Source organism: Sciurus vulgaris (assembly GCF_902686455.1).
Source record: "Sciurus vulgaris genome assembly, chromosome: 16".
NCBI classification, from domain to species: Eukaryota; Metazoa; Chordata; class Mammalia; order Rodentia; family Sciuridae; genus Sciurus; species Sciurus vulgaris.
This window is the reverse complement of record NC_136477.1, coordinates 18,226,735-18,253,513: the sequence shown is the minus strand read 5'-3', so window position 1 is coordinate 18,253,513 and position 26,779 is coordinate 18,226,735. Positions and strand designations below refer to the sequence as shown.

General features: G+C 46.8%; 1 protein-coding gene across 2 annotated transcripts in view; it reads right to left on the bottom strand.

The window, feature by feature from the left end:
- Nucleotides 1–18,544, bottom strand: part of UPF1 (UPF1 RNA helicase and ATPase) — a 36,856-nt gene extending 18,312 nt beyond the window's left edge. For both annotated transcript variants that reach the window (XM_079116698.1, XM_079116699.1), the window contains exons 1-5: nt 18,027–18,544; nt 5,001–5,140; nt 3,347–3,436; nt 1,081–1,248; nt 502–682 (exon numbers count right to left, since the gene is read on the bottom strand). In XM_079116698.1, coding sequence (XP_078972824.1) covers nt 502–682; nt 1,081–1,248; nt 3,347–3,436; nt 5,001–5,140; nt 18,027–18,257 — 810 coding nt within the window. In that variant the 5' untranslated portion in view covers nt 18,258–18,544. The remainder of the gene's footprint in view (nt 1–501; nt 683–1,080; nt 1,249–3,346; nt 3,437–5,000; nt 5,141–18,026) is intronic.
- Between the last annotated feature and the right edge of the window lie 8,235 nt (nt 18,545–26,779).

The window sequence follows — 26,779 nt, the reverse complement described above, 5'->3', positions numbered from 1 at the left end:
TCCCTACAGCTGCTCCCTTGGTTTTAAGTAGCATCCACAGTCTTCCTGACTGCTCAAGACTGGTAAGTCTGCCGAGGTTGGTCCCCAAACTTCTTCCCATCCCCCACCAAAAACTTGCCTAAACGGTGCCTGGGCTGCACTCTGCTTCACACTAAGCCAGACACACATGGGGACTCACTGGCCTCAATCACAGGCAGCAAGAAAACAAATTCCAACAGTCAGAGCTTCCCCTCCCAGAGCTAGGCTCTCCTGGGTCAAGCAAGTCAGGGAAACCTGCTGATGAGAAGTGGTCCTAAACATTGTGAGTTGCCCAACAGGAACGTACAGGGGTTAACCCCTGTGGCCTGCAGGTGCCCCCAGGCCACTGTAGCTCAATTCCATCTAGAATCTCAGGTGGCCTCATTTGGTCAGGCTATTTGTGAAGACACTTCTTCCACCCTCCTGTCCAACCAGAAGCTGGTAGTGCAGGTCAGAGGGTTAGCTTTACATTCAGGCGCTCACCTTCCAAAGTTCTTCTAGCTTGTTGATCTGCTGGGCGGTGATCTGCCGGGCCCGCAGCTGTTCCTGTTCAGAGGGGATCTTGACCAGCCAGGAAAGGAAGCATCGGTCCTGGATCAAGGGTTGCCACTGCGAGCTGTCCCAGTTGATGTCCTTGAGGCTGCTCTGGCTTGCACAGGGTTGCCTGCAGAAGCCCCCGGGGGGTGGGGGGAGAGAGAAGAGCCCACCTTTAAGATCAACACCCCCCAGGGATGACCTTTCACCTAAAGAGGCACTTCCCTGCTGTCTACTACGTGATCACATTACCTTTAAATTGTTAGTAATAAATTGCATCTCCCTGTGCACTTGAGCTCTGAACTCTTAAAACTCAGAACAGACTTTGTTTTCACAGAATTGTTTTTATGATTTAACCAGCACACACCCCAAAAGAGTTACTCAACATTCCCAATTCTCTAACCAGCCCCAGCCCCCCAGAATTCTCATACTCTGCCAGTCAGAAAAAAAAAAAAAATTTTCTAAAGCACAGTACCATTGGGTCAGAACCCTGGCTGTGGTGGAGGGCCAACCACAGTGGCCCCTCACCTGCACAGCAGCACGACAACTGAGTCAGCCTTGGCGGGAATGAAGCCGAGGAGGAAGACATTGCGACAACCGCAGTTGTAACACTCCAGGACCGTCTCCCCCAGGGGCCCGTCCTTGTGCAGAGTCACCTCTTTGCATTTTGCCCTCACGAGGTGATTTACAATGTGGCTGAAACCAGGAAATGATAAACAGTTAACACCCAAAGTTTGACTTTTCACCACTTCCAATTTTCAGGCCCCTGCTAAAAGTTCCGGTACCGTTCACGGTCCATTAGCAGAGGCGGTCACACCTCATCCATCTGGTGTCCCCTGGGAGCAGCCCTCCCCTGATCTGGCTCCCACTGAGCACAAAAATCATCTCCGACTTCAACCACTTTTAAGGAAAACTTCCATAACACATTTCACATAGTTCCTGCGTTCTTCCACCCAACTCCTCAGGCCTAACCTAACCAATGCTGGGGCAGAGGCTACTGTCAGGACAGAGGATGGGCCTCCAGGAGGTGCCACTGCTCTAGCCTCACTTCTGTCTTCTGCCAAAAGTCGCTTCTTGTAGTCCCTATCACTACTTCCAGGAGCAATGGCCCCTAAATTTGTTGCAAGTCAGGAAATGTGATAACTGAACATATTAGAAGTTAGAGTATAGTTTAAACAAAACACACACAAAAAACCCCAAAACCTGAGTGGGGCTCAGGATAGCCCTCCCAGCTCACCTAAACAGGGCCTGTGCTCCACTGGGCTCCACGCCAAGTGAGCCACATACGGAGACACGCTGGCCTCATCTAACTGCAGGAGGCCCCCAGTGTGCCAGTGCACTGCTCTGAGCCTTCCTGCTGCCTGTCACAGGCAGGTTATACGGGCTGGGCATGCCAGCCAGCCTCCACGGCTTCCTTGCTAGGTGCTCTCTCTGGAACCCTGCCCTACTTTCCCCACTCCATCACACGCTTTAACTCAAATGCCAACTTCTTACCCTCTCTGGCTGCCACCAAGCCCTTGAGGTTATCCTACCAACTTCATGCACTCTTGGCATCCCAGAAGTCCCGACTCCTCCCTGGAGCAGCAACCACTGGACAATGAACCAGAAGCAGGGATGTCCGGTGGCCTTTCCTATGCCTGCTTCACCCAATGGCATTCAAAGTTCCCTGAAACCAAGTGGCTACCCCATTACTCCTGGCCAGGACTCGCACAGAACATGCAATGGTGGTTGGCTTGTTTTTTTCCTTAGAGGCCCTTGCTTGCTTCCCTGTTCTTGGCTGTGCTGACTGGAAGCAGGGGTTGCCAGCTAAGAAAAGTTTTATTTAATTGCTTTTCCTGCATGAGAGGAATTCATGCCAACAAAGCAACACTTGAATTATTCACAATACTCTGAATATGGAACATGAATGTCTTGGTTAATCTGAAGACCCTCCCTCGCCATACTCAGAACACCACGTTGTGAGTCACTAACTCAGTGAGAACAGGAGATCTGTCCTTTCTGTCCACGTCCCTGCTGCTGACATGAGAAGTCTGAGGACTCTGCAAATGCGCTTACCTACGAGCTTTGACCACTTCCTCCACAATGGGATACTCAGAAAAAGACCCCGCCGCCTAGCTGGCTCCGGGAGCACTGCCTCCCCAGGTCTTTGCTCCATTTCTTGGCAGCAGTGGAGCGAGCCCTGGGCTGCCACCCCACCAGCAAGGAGGCCCAGAGCATGGATAAGATCTTAAGACACTCCTGAAACTCGGCACCAGGAGGATGCTCGTCTTATCCCAAACACAAAACAAGGGACCCAGTCACAGCTGCTGCTGATCAACAGCAGGAAGGGAAGCTCAGCACTGACGGTCAAGTGAACTTGATTTAATCCGATGATTCAGGATCTGGCCCGAATTAGCCTCAGGACTGCTCAGATGAGCCAGGGCCAGAATGAGCCTTCTCAGGAACCGGCTCCTCTGGATGCCCAAGACCGCCCTGGGAACAGCCTCCCAATAAGGAAGACCAACAGGCGTGCCAGCGGCTCATCTTGCAGAAAAAGAGAAATAAAAACTGGGAATGAGAATTAAGCCAACCCTACTTGCATAATAAAAAGAACCACAAAGAATAAATCAAGGGTAAATACATTAAGGCATTCACACACTACCATCTGTTTCAAGTTAAACCAGTCACAGAGGAGGGAAAAAACCAGATTTGTTAGTGTGATTTTATATTGCGCTTCGCTTCAACATTTCCATAATTTACACACAAATCTGAGCACATCACTGATTAAAGACACATGCACGGTTTGATTATCTACCTGCCAGAAGTATTTCCGCGGCCGTTACAGAACCACTTCTTGCTGGTATTACAGTAAACCACGCAAGCAGGATCGTGTATTCCACAGTAACTAAAAAAGTCCAAACATCAATAGTTAAAGCTGGAAGGGTACTCTCTGGTTTTAATTTGGCAGAATGTAAAATTCCTTCCTCTTACAACATTTTTAAGTTTTTCATTAAGCACATATTCAAAGCCAGCCCAGTAAGAAAGTCATGCAGGTTAATTGTTGGCTTCCCAAAGCTGGTAACACAGGGAAGAACCAGGTGAGCCTTGGCCACTCTGGGATGGGGGAAGGGGCCACCCAGACAAGCTGCAGAGCCCCTTCCAGGTGAGGAGAAAGTGACATACCCAAGGCCATTCTAGACCCTCCCCTTTATCCTGAAGTTTCAGGAATCCCATCCCAATTAGTGCAACACTGTGGGCAGTGAGCTCCAGGCCCCGGCAGAGGGCACTGTGCTCCCAGGGAACTGGGCACCAACCCTGAGGTGGAAGGCCTTCCTGCGCCTGGCCACAGATGGAAACTCAAGTGTGGGGCACTTAGAAGGATCCAGCCCTCTACTCTACCCTGGCTTGGGTTTTCTGAAAATCAACATATCCCAAACACTGGCTCTTGCTGGATGTGGTGGCACACGACTGTAATCCTAGTGACTTGGCAGGCTGAGGCAGGAGGATCACAAGTTCAAGGCCAGCCTCAGCCACGTAACAAGACCCTGTTTCAAAATTTAAAAATGGGGGGGGGGGGGCGCTTGGGGATGTGGCTCAGTAATTAAGTGGGTTCAACCCCCAGATCCTCAGTATCAAAAAAACAAAACACCAACAAAAAACCCCCAGAACACTGGCTCTCCACAGAGTTCTGCTTCTGTACAAAGCCAAGAGTCAATTTCAAAATAGAATGCATTCAGGCTAGGAAGCTCTTTCCCTTATCCTCACCTCTCCTGCTACTGAAAGAGCAGGAGAGGAACACCCATCTCACACCATGGAAACAGCAGGAAGGGTGAGAGGACTGTGCAGCTTACTCCCCTGCTACTTGCAGGACAATTTTCCAGCATCACTGTACACAGCAGTAACACTATGTTCATAAAAATTTTGTGAATTATAACAGCCAAAATAAAGTGTAAGTCACTAAGTGGAGATAAGAGCCACCCTCTGTTCAAGAAAGCTGACCTGCATGCAACCAAAAAGGCTACAGCAGTGGGCACAGATCACTTGCTGATGGGCAGTGTGGCCCAGGGCCAGGCAGGTTGAACCTGGCCCAGGGCCACGTGTGAACTGACTGGCCAGGTGTAGTACACAAAAATTATTTTCTCTCTTATGGTCTCAATTCCCTCACGTTAAACAAAAAGCAAGATAAGTCCAAATATAAGGTATGGCCCTACCCGAGATAAGAATTCCAAATTTGGTCAGCATACAGGTCTATCCACTGAAAATTCACTTCCAATTTTCCTGGAATCATGAACTTCAGGGAGGCAGAACTTTTAAAGGAACTTATGAGCAACTTCCTTACTCCCAAGGACAACATTAACAGTGCTGCAGGCCACAATCACAGTACAAGGGCTCCCATGCCTGGGAGGTGAACATCCCAGGCCCCAAATGGAGGCACCTCCCGCCCACCAAGTCCCAGTGCCAGCGCCCACCTGCAGGCATGGATGGGGAGGTCCTTTGTGTAATAGGTATCTTCTTCATCTTCTTCAAAGTTCAACTCGGCCAAAAGCTGGCTGGTCTTAGCCACACTGTCGTCCACAGCCCCATTCTGCAGGATGCCCTCAGGTCCAACCTACAGCAGAATGGCAGTGTCACCTAAGGGAGGCCACAGATGCCAGGACTTGGCCCAGGCCCATGCCCTCTCCCAAAATAAGCAGTCACAGTGACTCTTCAGGAGGTGGTTTGCTCTCTGCTGAGAGTATGGTTGTGCTGAACCGGTCGGTTTTCCACATGTTATTCTTCCCTGTCAAACCCACCCAACAAAAGATGGTTCTGGTGCATCCTCCCTACTCACTTCACTGCACACTCAGTCTGACCCCTGCCTGGCCACAGAGCCATGCCCATGGCACTACAACCAGGAGGCTGACACTTGGTTCCCATCACTGAAGGTCACAAGAAGCAAGATGACATTTACAAACTCAATCTGGCCCACCCTGGGAACAGGTACACAATGTGAGACCAGAAGGCCCAGAGTCCCATCACAGAAAAGGCTCTTCGAGCAAGAGGAATGCTGGTTGTCATGCCAGGAGATGCAGAAAAACTTCAACTACACCCACTGCCACCTTCCTTTTCCCACAAAGAGGTTTTGATGTGGAGCAGAAAGGGAATGCTAATAGAATCCTTTTCATCCAGGATATAACTTTATACTTTTATTCATTATAGTAGCAAAGGACAACAGAGGACGATTTTAAGTAACTAATCCATGAACTGCGCAGGACATGGGCACTGAGGTCACACCATTTGACAACACACTGACTCCGCTGGCAGAGCGAAGCAAGAGCTCCTAATGTGGCCCCCAGGAACCACCACCTCAAACCACAGATCAACAATCCCTGCCATCAATCTCCCAGGCCACTTAACCCCACGCAAGGCTAGATGAGACAACAGGAGTCTCATTGTAGAGATGGAAAACAATGGTGGTACCAAATTCTGGGCTAGGGAAGACTGACTGGAATCTTCAGGGCAGGTGGCCAGGTTTCTGATCTCTAAGATGGGAGCAGACACCCCCTATCCCTGGATGCCTCCTCCAGCAGGGAACAAGACAGCTGAGTGAAGAAGGGGCCTCATTCAGTACCTCCCCAAGTTCCCTCCCTCCAGTCACACCCCCTCCCCCAGTATTTCCACCTCAGAAATGTATGAATCTGTCAAAACCCAAACCCAAGGCTGTGGAGGCACAGGCCATGCAGGGCCCAAACAGGCACCCAGCCTGTCCACTACTACTCACCAGTCATTTATAAGAACTAAAGACAGAGGTTTTCATGGAGGCAGGGATCCCCCAGGGGACATTCTGGACATTGCCAAGGTGCATCTGGATTTTTTTTTTTTTTTTTTTTAGGAATACCTGTATGTAAAGTGTTGGGCACAAACTGCAAAATCATCTCACTGTCTGTGGTCACTTAAATACTCTTTTTGAGAAAGGCAACCACTGGATAAACTGCATACTTTGCTGTTTGGAAAAATACTTTATATAATCCAGTAATTCCATTCCACGTATTCTGAATTATTCTTTTGAATATACACAGTGGAAGGACTGGATCACATGGTAATTCCAGGTTTGATGTTTTGAGGAACCATTATACTATTTTCTACAACACTTGCATCAATCTACATTCTCACCAACAGTGTACAAGGTTTCCCATTTCTTCACATGCTCACTTACAGGCATCCAGATGGGGTGATATGGTATCTCACTGTTGTTCTGACTTGTACTTCCCTAACAGAGATGCTGAGTGTCTGTTTGTGTGCTTGCTCACCATCATTATCTATTTTAGAGAGAAGTCCTTCTTCCTCCTAGTACTGGGGCGTGAACCCAGGCGTGCTCTACCACTGAGCTACATCCCCAGTCTTTCTCATTTTTAGTTTTGAGATAGGGCATTGGCTAAATTGGCCAGAATTTGCGGTCATCCTACCTCAGTCCCTTGCGTTGCTGAGATCACAGGTATGCACAATCAGGCTCAGCTCCCTCACCCATTTTTAAACTGTGTTATTTGCTTTTTTGCCATTGCGTTTTGTTTGAAAAAAAATTTTTCTAGTTGTAGATGGGCACAATACTTTTATTTATTAATGTTTATGTGGTGCTGAGGATCGAACCCAATGCCTCACACATAGTAGGCAAGTGCTCTACCACTGAGCTACAGCTGCAGCCCCTTGTTTGAAATTTGGATAGTTGGTCATACCTTCTCCACGTAAAGATGCTCCTGCCACTTAGTATGATCAGAAGGGTCTATCAGTGTGGCTGTGCCTGGGCACCCATGGGCCTGCTTTCTGAAGTGTGGGCTGGCAAGTGCTGGAGCCAGGCCTTGCCTCAGGGCAGGGAAGGAGGTGTTATGAAACATGCTGCAGAGAGAGGGTTGAAAGCACAGTCTAGAATGGGCACCAGCCTGTGGCTGCCCGGCCACAAAAATTCAGTGTGGTATTCACATTTTCAAATGGTTGGATTAAATATCTAGTAACAGCCCCAATGTTGCTCCTTGTCTCCCAAAGCCTAGAATACTTACCATCTAGTCCTTCAAGAAAATATTTGCAAGCCAAATGTGGTGGCACACACCTGTAATCCCAGCTTCTTGGAAGGCTGAGACAGGATGATTGTGAATTTGATGTTAGCCTGGGTGACCTGGGGAGATTCTGCCTCAAAATAAAATAAAAAGGGCTGGGGATATAGTTCAGCAATAGAGAACTTGGCTAGCATGTGTGAGACCCTGGGTTCCATCCTCAGTAGAGTCAAAAAAAAAAAAAAAAGAAAGAAAGAAAGAGGGAGGGAGGGAGGAAAAATAAAGTCCACTGAATTTTAGTCCAGACCAGGTCCTAAAATCCCCAACCAGGTTCCACAAGTGGTTTGTATTTTATAATACTGGGGATGGAACCCAGGACTTCATGCATGTTAGGCAAATGCCCTTCCTCTGAGGACACGTTTCAAAAATCTTTACATACAAAGAAACATCCTAGGGCTGTGGTGGTGGCTCAGTGGTACAGCACTTTTTAGCATGTGTGAGAAACTGGGTTTAATCCTCAGCAGCACTTAAAAATATATAAAGGTATCATGTTCATCTACAACTAAAAAAAATAAAAACAATAATGACAGCAACAAAAAAGGAATATCCATAGTGACCTGTGGATCTGTATGTTCCTGCATGTGGAGTGATGCAAAAAACACCTCCTGGGCACCCTTGTCCTGCCCATTCCTGCAGCACACAGCACTTCCCTCCTCTCCGCAGGAGGACACAGAGACAGGAGCCTGAGCAGAGTGTGGTAAGCCCATTTCTAGCTACCCTACAATTACCCCCAAGCACAAAAAGGAACAGGAAACCAAAGTCCCTTCCAGGAACCCTCAGGAGACAATGCAACAGGGATGCATTATGAATACAAGGTAAGGTGGATGCTCCCTCATCCCACATGAAAGACTGGGGGCTGCAGGGAAGAGTCCAGATTCCCTAAGGCCAGCAACCCCTCCAGCCAGCCAGGTTAGGGATTAAAGGTGTGTTCTTCCTGTGCATGTGTGTGCCCGTGTTGCTGCCTAGCAATGATCTGGTGACAACACAAGCTGATTTCTATAGCTATTGTTAGTTTCTCCCTCGTTCTGACAAGTTCAGCTAAACATTAATTTCAAAAATATATTTGGCTCTAGAAACTATCATTGAGTTAAAAGAGATGCATAGGCAAAAAGTGCCTGGAGCACAGGCAGGTGACACAATGGGTGAGAAAGAGGATCACTGCCCTGCCAGTCTGTGAACTGAAAGCCTCTGAATGTGTCAAGCCCTCATACTACTAGGGAGACTCAGGACCTCCCTGCAGCCCGCCTCACTCCCCACCCTCCAGGCACCATGTGACTGGCCAAGAAGCCCAGAAAGCAGTCCCCATTTTCATCTCTGCTCCAGATACAGTATCTAAAGGCATACTCTAGAAGTTCCAGCTACCTGGCCCCATACAACAACCCCAGGACTAGGGTCCCTAAGTTCTTTAGTTCTGCTCCACATGTGAACCCAGTCACAACTAAGTCCACATTCAAAGTTTACCTAAGAGCTGTTATGCTAATGATGGCCTGCAGGAACTTTTCTACCCAGAGTCAGTTACTTTAAGATGCTACAGAACTCAGACAGTTCCCGTAGTGGTGCATGCCTGTCAGGAGGCTGAGACAGGAGGATTCCAAGTTCCAGGCCAGTCTCATCAACTTAGTGGGATCCTGTCTCAAAAAAATTAGGGTGAGAGGGAAGAGCCAGGGATATAGCTCAGCAGTAAAGTGCCCCTGGGTTTAATCTCCACTACCTACCCCCGAAAAAATAAACTCACACTGTTCACTGCAGCATCACAAAAATCATGTCATTCCCACAGAGAAAAAGCTCAGAAATCAATAAATTACACCATAATGTACTAGTATAAACTCTCAAACCAGACTTTTACTCCACACCTCATGCTGCTTAGTCTCTGCACTTACCAGCGCCCAGGCCCTTTGCACTTTCTGCCCCTCAACGTAGCATGGCTGGCTTGAAGTTCTTCAAGGTCTTGGTCTACAGGACTCCTCCCATGCACGTCTTCTGACACCACCAGGAGACTTGGTGGGGCCAGTTTCTGTCCCTGCTATTAGCATACCACCGAGTATGGAGCCAGACTGTGGCCCTTCCTGTGAGCAGGGGCAATTTACTGTGCTTGTGACATTGTGGTCTTGATACACAGTTGCATTTCCCAATGTCCTGATCATGTCATTTTTTTTAAATCCAAGACTCAGTTAACAATGGATATGATCCATGATATGTCTTTAGCCTCCTTTAATTTATTAGTCTGAACCACACAAATACACTGGAATTTGGCCATTTCTGATCTACAAAGAGGGTGACTTCACATAGTACTGCCCAACAAGTGGTGGTTCCTGAGTCCGGCTTTCCATGTTCCTTCTTGACAAAAAAAGAAGCCCCTCCCTCCTCTCCCTTACCATTGGGCACCTATGAGGCACAAGGATCCTTGAACTACACAGGATTCTGGAGCCTACCCTGATTCACAGGGCCCTCCATATGGCCAGCAGTGACTAAAGTATCTCCAGATCACCTTAACTCTGCCTGCCTAGAACTGGGATCAGCCACTGTCTGAGATAAATCCCACCTCACCTCTGGGGAGAAGCTAGGGTATAATGAGGAGACCCAGTCTAGAAGGTGGACACGTCACAGGATGACTCAGACTGGACCTCAGTTCAGTAGCATGAAAAGAAGGCAGAGGGGCTGCTTTGGAGAGTGGAACCTAGAACAGAGATCATCTCAAGACTGGACCTCCACAGAATCCAAGGGAAGAAGTGGATGGTGGAGAATGGGAAGCCCCACGTATTAGATGATCCTGAAAAACACACTGTTGATGCTGTTTGTCTGACAACAGCAGTGCAGCTATGAAGGCAAGATGCCCTTTTCTACTTCCAGATATGCATCTTAAACATTATAGGTCAAAAGAGTTGAGTATTGCTAATTCAAATGGCTTGACCTTAGAAGTAAGGGTGCAAAGACACTTGGAACTTCAGTGAAAAAAAGAGGGAGAAGAAAATCTTCCCAACTGTTAGATGGAAAAGGTACATAAGCTGAACTTTCATCCTCTCTCCTACATTAGAATATGGGTCTTCAGTGTTTTTATATGGAGAATAAGGCAGCAGACTCTGTGAATCCAGTGCTCAAAAGCGGGCAACAACTGCTAGAAGGTTAAGTACAACTAAACCCCAATGCCCTGGCCTCTACCCAGGACCAGGAGCCACCTCCCTGGGTTGCTGTGGCCCAACTCCTGTGCCCCTAAGCTGCTGATTCTTGAGAGGAATGCTACCTGGGGTCAGGGCAAGGGCTACCCAGAGCCTAGCAGTCAACCCAAATCACCTGAATGATGACATGCTGGCCTGGCAACAGTCAAAGGGATCCTGAAAAGCTCAGCTCAGACATCCAGTTCCCAAGCTGCTATTTGACCAACACATACACAAAGACACAAGGACCTGTTGTTAGTCATGGGATCCTAGGATCCAGTAGTCCCCTACCTATGGAAGGAAGCCAAATGTTGCTCTCAAAAGAAAGCTCTCTGCTCAACAAGAGTTTAAGGCAGCCAGGAGCAGTGGCATACTTCTGTAATCCCAGGTACTCAGGAGGTTGAGGCAGGAAGATTGCAAGTTCAAAGTCAGCCTCAGCAATTTACCAAAACCCTAAGCAACTTAAAAGAAACCTGTCTCAAAATAAAAAATAAATAAATAAAAAGGGCTGCAGATAGGTGCTGTGCACACAAGTGTAATCCCAACAACTCAGGAGGCTGAGGCAGGAGGATCAAGAGTTCAAAGCCAGCCTCAGTAAAAAGCAAGGCACTAAGCAACTCAGTGAGACCCTGTCTCTAAATAAAATACAAAACAGGGCTGGGGATGTGGCTCATGGTGGAGTGCCCCTGAGTTCAATCCCCCAGTTTAAAAAAAAAGGGGGGGGGGGCTGAAGAAGTAGTTCAGTGGTAAAGTGCCCTGGGTTTAATCCCCAGTAACCACCCCCCAACCCCCTACCCACACAAAAAAATTCAAGGCTGTGAACTATATGAGAGCAGAGCTGCAGACAGCACTGGGAACTGGCCCAGAGTCATCACCTGGCTTCCCTGGCCAGAACAGCCTCTTGGCTCTGGGCTCTACAGAGCACAATCACACATCATGGCCCTTCTCTGCCAGTCTCGACAGTCCCAACAAAATGAGAGCATTCCACCACGGTAACAACCACAAACTTCCCCTGGCTTAAACCACTGATCTGAATATGGCCCCTGCTGCCTCCGTACTCTCTGCCCTGGGGAGCCCTCTCAGGGTCTCCTCTGCCAAAGGGGAGACAGCAGCCCAGAAGTAACTGTGAACAGGAGCTCAGGTCTGCTCTAGTCGGTAGCCTCTCACAGAGATGACCCTAATGCTGAGCACATGCACCGAGAAGGGACGTCTGGTGCCCTGGTAAGCCCCCTCCCCCACGCACATTCACTCATGTATACGTGTTCACACGTGTATACGTATAACTTGTGTACACAGCCCTGACTGAGCAGCCTCTTCTGTCTCAGCTACCCTTCCAGCTCCCCCATGTTTGTGAGGCTGGCCAAACTGCCTGACCTCTTTGCCACAGTCCTTTCCCAGGCCCCCAGTTTCGTTCGTGTCTCCCTCAGCAGCTTGAGGCTTAGGATACCATCTAACTCCCTCAACCCAGCACACCAGCCTTGTACCCCTGCGAGCTCCACACCCAACTGTCCTCCATGCCAAGCCCCATGCACACTCCATGCCCACCTCCCCACATGGTGAGTTCACCTTCTGAACAACTCCAGGACCACTGCACACCTGCCTTCAGAGCAGACCACTCCTGTTCTAGGGCCTTCTCAGTTTCAAAGCTCACTCCCTGAGCAGGGCAGCACATGCAGTTTTCTAACAAAGAAATAGCAGTTGGCCAAGATCTTATTCTCTATCAGCTGGTGTCATTGCCCTTAGCCTTCCAAGCTCAGCAGGGGGCTGGAGTCCAGGGTCAGAAGGGAGAGGTTGGCCTGGCAGCTGGATGGAGAGTATGAAAGTAAACATGAACAGATGTGCAAGGTCTCAGAGGCAGGTCCCCGCCCCTCAGGTGGGCACATCTCCCTCACATGTGACCAATGACCAGCGAGCACAGATCTGATAAGGCAGTCAGACCATGAAACCATGCACAGACACTGGAGCTGTGGAAGCGCGGCTACAAGGACCAGCAGGACAAAACAGAGGGGAAGGAAGGTGGAGTGAAATCAGTCGGTGAGCAACTTCGTGATGGTTGCACAACTCTGTAGATTATGGCATAGCATTAACTTCTCCCCTAATCATCCTAAATGTGGAGGAAGAAATTAATTGGAAGAAAAAAGGAGTTGTTTCACACATTCCCACTAACTGCACTGTTGGCTCCCTCTCTTGGGAAAGTCCTAAGTATTTGACCAAGCACCTGCAGAGCCTCTCCAGGTGAGCAGCACCTTGTCTCCCACGCTCTCATAGCCCAGTGAATCACAACTATAACTGAGAGTTTGCAAAGCCCCAAGGGACAAAGTCACCTGTGCATTTAAATACACAACTCTTAAGAAACCTAGGACTATGGGGAATGATCATAGACTATGGGATCAGCAGGCAGAAAAGGGTCTATTTACTGACCTTGGGGACAGATCCAGACAGCCATCCAGGAACTCTGAAGGTAGTTAGGAACACAGTTGTGAACATGAGGCAACTTTTATCCTAAGTCTTCTGCCATGTGAAGAGGAAAAGGAAACCCTATTTTATGCCCTCAAGACTAGAACTAGAGAGGAAATGCAAGTGAAGAGCTTAGCAGGTGGGAAGGAAAGCGAGTTCTATTGGACCACAAGCCAGCTGGGAGCTTTTGCTAGATGATGTCCCTCATGCAATGAAGAAAGATGGTGTATTTTTTAAATATAAGTGGTTCTTGCACTTAAAAGTAAAATCTGAGTATGGGATGATGGCTGAAGCTGTGAGTAAAAAGGGAGCACCTGCCACAGGCCTAACGTGAGGATGAGGGAACGAGTTCCCCACGTCTCAAGCAGTACCTTCAGGGTTACCTGGAGCACATGCTCCAAAACACTGTGGTCCTCTCTGAAAGGAATGCACCTTCCCACAAACTTAATATTTCCAGGAGATTTTTTCTTTTCTTTTCTTTTCTTTTTTTTTTTGTGGTGCTGGGGATTGAACACAGGGCCCTGTGCATGCGAGGCAAGTACTCTACCAACTGAGCTATCTCCCCAGCCCTCCAGGAGATTTAAAGTGAAGAAAAGTCAGCCAAGCCAACAGGCAGGCCTTGTCCCCAGCTGACTGTACATACTTTATCTCTTCACCTGTTGATGGTCATTTGGGACTTTTTCCACTTAGGACCTCTCCACGAAAAAAGGTGCTGCTATCAAATTCCAACCACCCTATGTGGACAGACACCTTCATTTCTCTGCTGGATCACAGGGAGGTGAGTGGGGAACTGTCCCGCCAGAAGTGCAGCCACTTGAACACTAGAAAAGGCACACACTGGTATCTCTATGGGATTTTTCTTTTAACAGTCCCACTAAGGTAAAACTGACACACAATAAATGGCATGTTGAAAGTGTATAATTTTAGAAACTGACATATACCAACATATGTAAACACAAAACTGTCACTACAATCAACATAATGAACACAGCTATCACCCCAAGTCTCCTAGTGCCCTTTGCCATTCCCTGTCCCTACCCTACCCTCTTTCCATCCTCCCCACCACTGGTTTGCTATCACTGTAGGTTAGATGGTACTTTCCAGAATTTCACATGAGTGAAATCCCAAGCGTATACCCTTGTCTGACCGCTTCTTCCACTCAAGAGTGATTATTCCGAGATGCATCATGTTGTCAGGTGCATCAGTAGTTCATTCCTCTTTATTACTGGGTAGTGTTTCCAACTCTTACATTTTTACTGTAAATCCACTGTTTGGAGGAAACCTGATATCACCCACAGTTGAGAGGAAATATTCCAACTGTGCAGACCAAAAAGTTTGTTACCCCAGCTATCATGCAAACAACTTCAGGAATTACCTTCAGTGGGGGAAGGGCCCAGGAAAGGATCGGATACTCAAAGAAGAAAACTGTCCCTTTATCTTCTGGATGTTTGGCAGAATTGTGAGCACTCTTCATCCCTGGATCTCAGGGGCTTTGACAACCATCAAAACAAATGTTATTTGAACAAGCTCCCATTTCAACAGGAGTTACCCCTGCTGCTGCTCTCCACCCCTGACTAGGACGCATACTGCAACTTTATGGAGAATTTAAGGTAAAATCCACTTTGCAAAAATGGCACAAGCAGATCTGCCATCAAGAGTAGCAGCACAGAGGCAAGCAGTGTGACTCCTCAAAAGGTTAGATGCAGAAGTACCATAGGACCAGTGATCTCGCCAAAAATGCATCCACACAGAAACTTGTAGTACACCCACATTCACAGCAGAACTATCCATAATAGCCGAAGGTAGACAGTCTCAAGAGTCATCAACAGACAAGCGGGTAAACAAAATGTGGTCTATCCATACAATGGAATATCACTCAGTCATAATATGGAATGAATAAATGAAGCATTAATTTATGCCATAATATGAACGAACTTTGAAAACATTATACCAAGTCAAAGAAGCGAGATACAAGGCAGGGGCTATAACACAGCAGTAGGGTACTTGCCTTGGTATGCTAGAGGCCCTGGGCTCTAGCCTCAACACCAAGCAAAAAGAAAAAACATGAAGCCAGATATAAAACACCACATATTTTATGATCCCATTAATATGAAATGTCCAGAAAAGGCAAATCTACAGGGACAGAAAGTTAAAAATAAATGGTTGCCTGGGATTAGGGAAGGGAGGATTGTGGAACTAAGGGATGAGACACAAATTTCTTTTGGGGATGATAAAATGTTCTAAAATGGATTTGGGTGATGGTTGCACAGCTTTGAATATGCTAAAATTCACTGAACTGTAAATGTACAACAGGTGAATTGTAGAGTATATGAACTCTGTTCCAACACAGCTATGTCACAAAAGTGCCTGCCCTTGACAGTTGACAGCCACTCATCCAGTAAGAAAAAAAATCAGAAGCTGAGTCTTCTGGTGGCCCCTGGTGAACGGGTGGTTACACAGTCACCTCATGAGGACAAATAAAGAAAATCTTCCCAAATGTTTTAGGCAGCTGATGCCACCAAACTGGCACAGGGGACAATCAACTTTCTCTTGCTTTACAATTATATTTAGATTTTCCTGCCCCAGAATTAAGGTCCTCCAGTGATACAAACAGATGGAAGGTACTCCCCTTCATTAAATATGAATCCAAGGGCCGGGAATATAGCTCAGTTGGTAGAGTGCCTGCGAAGGCCCTGGGTTCAATCCCCAGCACCGCAAAAAAAAAAAATATGAATGCAAAGTAACGTTATAGGTGGGTGGGTCATCAAGTTTAATTAAAAGTAAGGAAAGACGTACTCATTGATGTCTTCAGAACTCCAATGAGCTCAACTGCAATGTTTACCTCTGATGGAGCATTTTAATGGTCTGATTTTGTATAGTTCAGTATTCCAGTGCAGGAAAGTGAACCGATCACTTCAAATCAAAGAGGACACGCCCCATGACTGACTGCCAACAGAGGGCAGAACTCAAAGCTGTTGCAGGTTTGTTGTTTTATGTTAGCTACAGTTATAAGAATTCCTAATAAAATGACTACCCCCTCTGTGCACCCCGACCCCAGCTGCCCCACCACTGTTTGCTGCTGGACCAAGAGATCTTTATCCTCAGCCTTCTTGACACATGGACACAATTTACAGAGACAACTGTCTGGCCAATTTACACATGGATCCAGATGCCCTTATATGTAAAAGGAATAAAAATAAAACTACCACCCCCTGATTTTACAGCTGAGAAAGCAGAGATCCACAAAGGAGGGAAACTACAAGGAGGTGGGATTTACCCAGCTCAGCTCACTTCTCCATGCACACTCTTCCCTCTCCCTACCTCCCTTCACTAAATGTAAACAAAACTGAAAAAGAAAAAAAAAAAATCTACACATGCATACCTGCTCTTCCTGATGCCCCAAGCCAGCAAGCTTTCTATTTTAAGGAATCTGGGGTTAGAATGAGTCAAATGTTTTAGCCTCTTATTAGGGGACTAAAAGAACTCCCAAGTGGGTGGTCTACCCACAAGGGTGACTCAATCGTTAGCACATAGGCCCCCCCCACCCCACCCAAGAACAGTCTGAGCTCACTCCAGCTGATTGGGTGGTTCCCCCAAACCTGGAGTACAAGGATGTGCCCAGGGACACCTGTGACAAGCTGAGCTTTGTAGCTCCTCCCTGGTGAAGAATTCAGGAAAATAAACCTGAGGGAGGTGCCAGGCACAAAGCAAGCAGTGGGTGAAGGCAATCTGAGATCCAGAGGGTGGTACCACATTCTCAGGACCCCGGCCCAAGACACCAATCACCCCCCCGCCCCCCCCCCCCCCCCCCGCAAATCCCAAGCAGGTCCCCAGGCCCAGGAAGTGCACACTTGATATTTTCACAATCTAAATCCTAATTTAAAACACCTAAGAAGACTTCGTTCAACTTCCACTTCGTTAAAAATGAATTTCCGACGTGGCACACTTCTTTATGTAAAAACCGCTCTCACTGCCCACTGGAGAAACAAAACTCAAACCCAAACTTTTCCAAGGCAGGGCTGTGGAGTTATGTAACAGGTCAGTTTCAGCAACAAGCAATGCAAGGAGGAAAAACAAAACGCAACCGGCCTCTTGAATAATCTCAAGAGTCAGCGAGTGTGTGGTTCTTCCACGCGAGTCACAAAGTCTGTCTCTGTTCCGGGAGCCTCGACCCTCCGCTAGCCAGGGTCCCTGAACCCCGGGAAATTTAAACGCGGGCAGCTTAGTGTGCCTGAATGGCCCGGCGGGAAATGCGGCGGGGGCGGTCTTCTGAGACCGCTGCGACCACAGATACCAGGACCTGGAGGCTGGTCCTGCCAGACGGAGGCCCGCGAAGAACCCTCCCGACCTGGCTTGCGCAGGCCACGGTCCCAGCGCAAGGAACTTGGGTTATGCCAGGGGCAGACCTAGGACAGGTCATCCTAGACGCACCCGGAAGGGGACTAAGGGCAGGTCACCTAAGAGCTGATCTGAGCAAGAACCAGACGCAGCCGTTCGGAGGGACCTGAGGCAGATCACTGAACAGGCGGGCGAGGGACCCACGGCAGGTCAGCCCTGGTCCGGCTGCAGTGGAAGAAACGGGGGCGCGTCAGCTGGGATCCAGCCGAAGCGGGGGACGCGGGGCAGGTTACTCCAGCCCTGGCCGGTGTGAGCGACACCAGGCACGTCAGGCCGGCCCGGCCAGAGCTGGGGACCCGGGGCGGGTCAGGTCGGGTCCGGCGGGAGTGGGGGAGCTGAGGCAGGTCCCGGACGCCGACGCCCGACCCGGGCTTCCGGCGCCGCCATGTGCCCTCACCTGCGCGTCGAGCTGTCCGGCCGCAGCGCCCGCGCCCGCGCCGCCCGGGCCTCCCGCGCCGCCTCCTCCGGGGCCGCCGGGGCCACCGGGGGGCGTCTGCGTCTGGCTGGGGAGGGTGAAGTCGGTGAACTCGAACTCGGAGCCCTGCGTGTCGGCGCCAAGCAGCTCAGCCTCCTCTGTGTCCAGGAAGGTGAGCGTCTGCGAGCTGGGCCCGTACGCCTCCACGCTCATGGTGCCGCCGGGTAGGGCCCTCAGGCCGGCTGAGCGGCGTACTTGAGCCCGCTGCCGCGCTGAGGCCTAGGCCGCAGGCTTCGGGTTGCCGCCGCTGCCGCCGCCCCCGCGCGCCCGGTTCGGACGGAATCGCCCGCCTTGAAGCAAGCTGGACAGAGAGCCACGAGCGCCAAGCCGCCGCCGCCGCCGCCGACTCCCTCAGAGCCGCAGCTCCCCTCAAAGCTGTCCGCCGCTCTGAGCCCCCCGGCAGGAACCGCCGCCACCGCCGCCACCGCCGTGCGCGTGCGCGAGCTCGACGCCGGCGCAGGTGCGCGTGCGCGAGCCCGACGCCAGCGCAAGCGCGCGCGCTCCTCTCGGACGCTGCCAACCGCGCCCCGACGCCGGAGCCGAGCGGGACGACGAGACGCGCAACGCGCACGCGCAAAGGGGAGGAGCTCCCAACGGCCGCGGCGAGGGCTGCTCGAGGACTTGGCCCCGCCCCAACCGGTGCTTAGTGACGCTCTGGCGGCGGGCGGTGCGGATGCGGTGTTCTGAGCAAGTGCAGTCGGGCGGTTGAGTGCCGAGTGCCCTCCACAGGTGGTCCTGCTGGGGAGGTTGCGGGGGCAGTGCGCCCCCAATTCTTTTTAAAATTCTGTTTTTAAAATTTGTTCTTTTTAGATATACACGACTGTAGAGTGCATTTTGACATATCGTACATACATGGAGTAGAACTTCCCGTTCTTGTGGCGAAGTCACTGGTCGCGTATTCATCTGTGAACACAGGACAGTTACCTCCCATTCATTCCACTACCTTTCCCATCCCCATCCCCCCTTCCCTTCGTCCCCCTTTGTCTGATCCAGTGAACCTCTGTTCTTCCCTCCCCCTCCCCTTATTGTGAGTTAGCATCCGCACATCAGAGAGAACATTCGGCCTTTGGGTTTTGGGATTGTCTTATTTCACTTAGCATGATAGTCTGGGAGAAGCTTCTTGAGCCTCAGTTTCCGCACCTGAAATAGAGGTTACCTGGCACACAGTAGATGCTCGGTGTGCATTTGTTGAATAGATGAGCGGGGAGTGGGACAGTCTTAGCACTGAGCCCTGAACGCCAAGATGGTGGTTGCCGCTACTCCTGGTGACCCTGAGACTTACTACCTTTTTTTTATTATTGCTACGATGATTATTGAGAGGCAGTATAGAGTAAAGTGATTGGGCACATATGTCTGGGTTGAAATCCAGACCTGACCAGCTACTGGTTCTGTGACCCTGTACAAGTGACTTCACCTCTTTGAGCCTTGGGTTTCCTTGGCTGAGACTGGGAAATAATGACCATTAAGGTGGGATAAGGAACAAATGAGCTAATATTCACTCCTATAATCATTACTTATTTGAGAAGGTTCATTAAGACCAGGGGTCTACCTTTTTCACTACAGGTCTTCTCCCTAGGGAGAATAATACTACACAAAATAGGTGCTCAGTTAAAGGTTTTCCGATCATTTAAATCCAGGGTCAGCCACTGGTCTGTGGGCCTTTATCTCCCAACTCCAGGACTCAGCTTCCTCTTTTGCAAAGTGACATGGAGAACTTATCCACTTCCCTTTCTGTCCCAAGATTCTGGAACTCTGTAAATACTTGGAGCCAGCCCATGGGTCTCCTGGCGTTCGCAGCTGAGTTAAAAGTTCCCGATCCTACCATGGTTCCTCATTTTCCCATTTTCCTATTTATCATGGCAGGAAAAGAGGTTTCATTTTCCTTCACATTTTTAAAAATATGAGTGGTAGATGAACACAATACCTTTATTTTATATTTATTTTTATGTGGTGCTGAGGATTGAACCCAGTGCCTCACATATGGTAGGCAAGATCAATCTGGTGACACCTATTGGGGTTCTCCCGCTCTGACCCAGCAATTCCACTTGTAAGGATATTCACTTATTTTCTACAAATACTCTCATTTACAAAATGACATTGTGAGGGCGCACTAGAATGTAAATATATATATATATATATGTGTGTGTGTGTGTGGGTATACATGTGTGTATGTATATTTCAAACAAAAGAAGTCAGTAATGGAGGAATTAGACAAAAAACAATGTGCATGGAGAAATAGAAAAACAGCATAAATAAATCCTCATCAGTAATTATATTAAATGAAAATGGATTAAACTCTCTGCTTAAAATGCAGAGACCATCAGAATGGGTTTTAAAACAATAATCCACCTGTACACTATTTAAAAGAGACCCACTTTAGCTTCAAAAACAATAGGTTAAAAGTAAATGGACGGAGGGACTGGGGCTGTAGCTCAGTGATAGAGCATTTGCCCCGCATGTGCAAGGCACTGAGTTTGATCCTCAGCACCACATAAGAATAAATAAAGATACTATGTCCATATGCAACTAAAATATTTTTTATAAAGTAAATGGATAGAAAAGATATTCTATGCAAATACTAATACCAGAGAAAATAGATTTTAAAACTAAAATTGTTATTTGAGACAAAGAAGAGCATTATAGCCAGTTGCAGTGGCACCTGCCTATAATTCCAGCAGCTCAGGATGCTGAAACAGGAGGATCAGGAGTTCAAAGCCAGCCTCAGTAAAAGTGAGACACTAAGCAACTCAGTAGGACCCTGTTTCTAAACAAAATACAAAATAGGACCAGGGATGTGGCTCAGTGGTTGAGTACCCCTGAATTCAATCTCTGGTACCAAGAAAAAAAGAGCATTATATAATGACAAGAGTTTTGATCCATCAGGTAGATACTATTACAAACGTATATGCACCTAAGAACAGAGCCCCAAGATATATGAAGGAAAAAGTGAAAATTCAAAGGAGACATAAACAACAATAATTATAAGAGACTTCAGCCTTCACTTTCTTTTTCTTCTCCTCTCCCTCCATACCCCACCATTGTACTGGGTGTTGAACCCAGGGACACTCTACCACTGAGCCACACCTCCCCACAACTCTTTTTAAGTTTTATTCTGAGAAAGGGTCTCACCAAGCTGCCCAGCCTGGCCTCAAATTTGTGATCCTTCTGCCCTAACCTTCTAAATTGCTGTGGTTATTGGCATGTGCCACCACACCCAGCTTCAGTAAAAAAATTTTTTTTGGGGGGGGTACTAGGGATTGAACTCAGGAGCATTTGACCCCTAAGCCACATCCCCAGCCCTATTTCATACTTTATTTAGAGACAGGGTCTCACTGAGTTGCTTAGTGCTTCACTTTTGCTGAGGCTGGCTTTGAACCTGCGATCCTCCTGCCTCAGCCTCCAGAGCCACTGGGATTACAGGCATGCACACTATGCCCAGCAGCTTCAGCAAATTTTAAAAGCTTGAAATCCTAGTAAATATATTATCTGATCACAAAGACATGAAAATAGAAATGAATAACAAACATATTTTAGAAAATCCATATATGTGTAGTAAACAATATATTCCTAAATGTCCAAAGGATTTAAGAAAAACTTTGCAAAGGAAATGAGAAAGTGCTTTGAAAATAAAAGCAAACCATACCAAAATTTATGGTATGCAGCATAAGAAGTATCTAGAGGAAACTTCATAGTTGTAAACACCTACCTTAAAACGGAAGAACCAGATGCATTGCACATGCCTGTAATCCTAGAATCGCAAGTTTGAGGCCAGCATGGTCAACGTAGCAAGCCCTTGTCTCAAAATAAAATGCAGAAGTACATAAAAAGGGCTGGGGATGTAGCTCAGTGGTAGAGCATCCCTGGGTTCAATCCCCAGAGTTGAAAAAGAAAATAGCCAGGGCAGTGGCACACACCTGCAATCCCAACAGCTCGGGAGGCTGAGGTAGGAGGATCCAGAGTTCAAAGCCAGCCTCAGCAAAAGTTGAGGCACCAAGCAACTCAGTGAGATCCTGTCTCTAAGTAAAATATGAAATAGGGCCAGGGATGTGGCTCAGTAGTTAAGCACCCCTGGTGTCAGTCTCTGATACCAAAAAAGAAAAGGAAAAAAGAAAACCTGAATAGATCTATAACAAAATTCAGCAAAGGGAAGCCCAGGAACAAATGGCTTCATCCATTTGTTTTACCAACATTTAAAGAATTAACACCTATTCACAAACTCTCCAAACCAGCAAACGAAAAGTAGAAGAGGAAGGGTCACTTACTAACTCATTAGTACATTATCATCCAATACATCACAAGGAAAGAAAACTCTAGACTAATATTCTCTTTTTCTGCTTATATCATTTGTTTATACATACAGATATTTTTCAGTTTTCAAACACCCTATATCCAAAGCACTATTGTTTACATATGCTCAAAGATAGAAACAAGCTGTGATCTCACTGTGATAGATAAACTTGGGTTGAGTACATCTGGTGTTAAGATTTGGCTTTAGGATTTCTTTCTAAGATGTTATAGAATCCTAAAAACCAATAAACAGTTAATCCCTTTATGAAGATCACCGTTATCTATGATTTTTGAGAAAACCTGCACTGCCTTCCACTTGACAACTATAGTTCTTTTTAATTTTTATTCTAATTAGTTATATTAGTTTTATTTTGTTCTAATTAGTTGTACATGATATTAGAATTCATTTGTACATTTTGATAGATCATACATAAATGGAGTGTAATCTCTCATTTTTCTGATTATACATATTGTAGGATCACATTGATCATACACAGACTAATATTCTTGATAAATACAGATGAAAAAACTCCCAGAAAAATAATGTAAAATAAAATTCAGCATCATATAAAAATTGACATTTATCCCAGGAATGTAAAGTTGGTTGAGAATATAAAATCAAACAAAATAACAAATCATATTAATAAAATAAAGGGGGAAAATGATTGTCTCAATAAACCTAGAAAGAGAATTTGACAAAGTCCCAACATCCTATCATGATGAAAACAATAAATGAGGAATAAATAGAAAGGAACTTCTCAGCCTGATAAAAGACATGTATAAAAATCCCACAACTGGGCTGGGGTGCGGCTGAGCGGCAGAGTACTCTCCTGGCACATAGGAGGTGCTGGGTTCCACCCCAGCACCCCAGCACCACAGAAAAACCAGCTAACCAACCCACCAACCCACGGCTAATGTTGCACTTAATGGTTGAAGATTGAAAACCTTTTTTCTAAGATCAAGAATAAATCAAGGCTATCACTCTTGCCATTTCTATTCCACATTGTGTTCGTGGTTCTAGCCAGAACATTTGGATGGAAGGGAAGGAAGGGGAGGGGAGGAGAAAAGGAAAGGGAAGGAAAAAGAAAGGAAGGAAAGAAAGGGAAAGAAGAGGGTCATTTACATTAGTTAAGAAGTGAAGCAGCTCGATTTGCCGATGACATGATCTTTTATATTAAAAGAAAAAAAAAGGCCTGGCGCAGTGGCACACACCTGTAATCCCAGCAGCTCGGGAGACTGAGGCAGGAGAATTGGGAGTCCAAAGCCAGCCTCAGCAAAAGCGAGGCCCTAAGCAACTCAATGAGACCCTGTCTCTAAATAAAATACAAAACAGGGCTGGGGATGTGGCTTAGTGGTTGAGCCACATCCCTCCCCGCCCCCCAAAAAAACCTAAGGAGTACACACAGATGAAAAATTTGGAGCTAATAAAGAGTTCTTCAAAGTTGTAGGATGCAAGAGTAATGTACAAAAGTCTGGCGTTTCTTTTTTTTTGCAGTGCTGGGGATTGAACCCAGGGCCTTGTGCTTGCAAGGCAAGCATTCTGCCAACTGAGCTATATCCCCAGCCCAAAAGTCTAGTATTTCTATGCACTGTAATGAAAATCTTAAAATGAAATTAAAAAGTGATTCCATTTGCAGTAACAAGAGCACAGTGCTTAGGAATAAGTTTAAAAATATCTAAGATTTGTACCTTGAAAATTATAAAACATTTTCGAAGCCAATTAAAGAAGACTTAAATAAATCGAAAGACCTCTATTATTCCTAGATTGAAGAACATAATTTTGCTAAGATGGCAATACTATTCCCAATTTGATCCACAGATTCAACTCAATCCCTACCAATAATTCCAACTGTTTTTTTGTGTGTCAGCAAAGGACAACTTGATCCTAAAATTCACATGGAAATGCAAAAGACCCTGAATACCCAAGTTACTTATTTATTTATTTGGTACTGGGGATTGAATTCAGGGATACATTAATTCTCAAATCTCTTCTTTATCTATGTTTAATTTGAGACAAGTCCTCACTAAGATGCTGAGACTAACCTTGAATTTGCAATCCTCCTGCCTTGGCCTCCTGAATCTCTGGGAGGAGCCACCACACCTGGTACTATACAAGAAATCCTTAAGAACAAATATCTACACTCCCTAACTTCATCACTTACTACAAAGCTACAGTGATCAAAGAAGTGTGGAACTGGCCTAAGGGTAGACACACTGACCCACAGAAAAGAACCAAGCATCCATAATCAAAGCCTAACATTGATGGTCAATTGATTTTTGCCAAGAGCTTCTGATGGTTAATTTTATATGTCAATTTAGCTACACCTTAGTACCCAGAGATTTGGTCAAACATCATTCTAGATGTTTCTATGAAGTTATTTTTTTTATGAGACTCATACTGAAATCAGTAGACATTGAGAAAAGCAAATTACTCTCCATAATGTGAGTGGGCTTCATCCAATCAGTTGAAAGCTTTACAAAGACATTGACCTCCCCAAACAAGAAGGAATTCTGCCAGCAGACTGCCTTTGAACTTGAACTGCAACTCTTACCTGGGTCTCTACCTGTTGGCCTACTACCCTGCAGGTTTGGGATGTGCCAATCTTCCATAGTCACGTGAGCCAACTCCTTCAAACCTCCCTCCACGAGGTCTCCATATGTGGAGAGAGAGTGTGTATGTGTGTGTGTGTATCATATCCTGGTTCTATCCTGGTTCTGTCTGGTCCCTGGAGAACCCTCACTGATAGATCTGGGTATTCAAAATGGTTCTAGAGGAACAGAATCTTAAGAATGAGTCTTCTGAATTAGAATTTCTGGAATTGGTTTTCTCTTGCTCTCTCTTTCTTCCTTTCTTTCTTTTTCTTCTCTCTCTCTCTCTCTCTGTTTTTTTTTTTTTTTTTTTTTTTTTTTTTTTTGGTACCAGGGATTGAACTCAGGGGTACTCAACCACTGAACCACATCCCCAGTCCTATTTTGTATTTTATTTAGAGACAGGGTCTCATCAAGTTGCCTAGCACCTCAATTTTGCTGAGGCTGGCTTTGAACTCACCATCCTCCTGCCTCAGCCTCCTGAGCTGCTAGGATTACAGGCATGTGCCATGCCACCATGCCAGACTGGAATTGGTTCTCTAGTCTGATTACATTTAAAGATACTACTCACTATACTTTCAACAATAAAAAAAAATCACTGATAATTTATGGCATGATGTGACAATAGAAGCATGCAGATATCACCATTAGATACTCCTAAAGAAATTCATGAAAGGAATAAGATTACGGGTCACCATGTATATGGTACTTTCAAGTATTTCTGTCCAGCTAATGAGATAATGAGATTGTCTGTTGTTCCTAATGTTAAAGGACAAAGTAAGAAGTTATAAGAATGAGCTCAGGGATTCCAATTCCCAGCTCAATTACCACATAGATAACCTAAAAATTTATATGTCTGCCTTGAAAAATGCCCTTATTTCTTTTAGCTACAGAGCTGAGATTGCTGAAAATCAAACCCAGAGTCTCATTCTGCTAGTGACTGAATTACAATGCAAAGTGAACTCCCAAGTTTATGAGTTGTCTACTGTTAAAGTGAGGGCATTGATTGGGAAGAAATGGGATCCTTAAAATAGGAATTGGGACACAGAGAAAGACTGATGAAGTGGAATAAAAGTCGAGGTATTGAGTCCCTAAATTCTGCTGTCCCCCCACTTTTATTTATTTATTTATTTTTGGTACCAGGAATTGGACCCAGGGGCACTTAACAACTGAGTCACATCCCCAGCCCTTATTTTTATACTTTATTTTGAGACAGGGTCTCACTAAATTGCTCGGGGCCTCACCAAGTTACCGAGTCTGGCTTTGAGCTTGCAATCCTCCCGCCTCAACCTCCGGAGTCGCTGGGATTACAGGTGTGCACCACCACGCAGGCAAGAGTCCCTAAATTCTGATGAGTCCTCTTTGCCAGTAAAAGCAAACTCTCCACCACACCTGAGGGATCAACCTTACATTGCTGTCCTCAGACACAGTGGTCTTTCAAGGTTCCTCAGAACCCAGCTCCTCTACCACTCTGCTTCCGGACCTCCAAATCGCCATTAGTCCCAGCAGATGCCTAAAGGTACAACACCAAGTGTGGCCCATGAGGAGGTTTGCCACTCTCCAAAAGGCCCCTTGACTTTTTCTAATTTATAAAAACAAACATCTCAGGAATACGTGTGAGAATGCATTAGGAGTGTGGGCTGGCTGGGGCTGGGGCTCAGTGGCAGAGTGCTTGCCTAGCATGTGTGAGGCACTGGGTTCAATTCTCAGCACCACATGTAAATAAATGAAAAAAGTCCATTGACAACCAAAAAAATTTCTTAAAAAGTGTGCGATGAGGGTGGGAAGGGCCTAAAGTC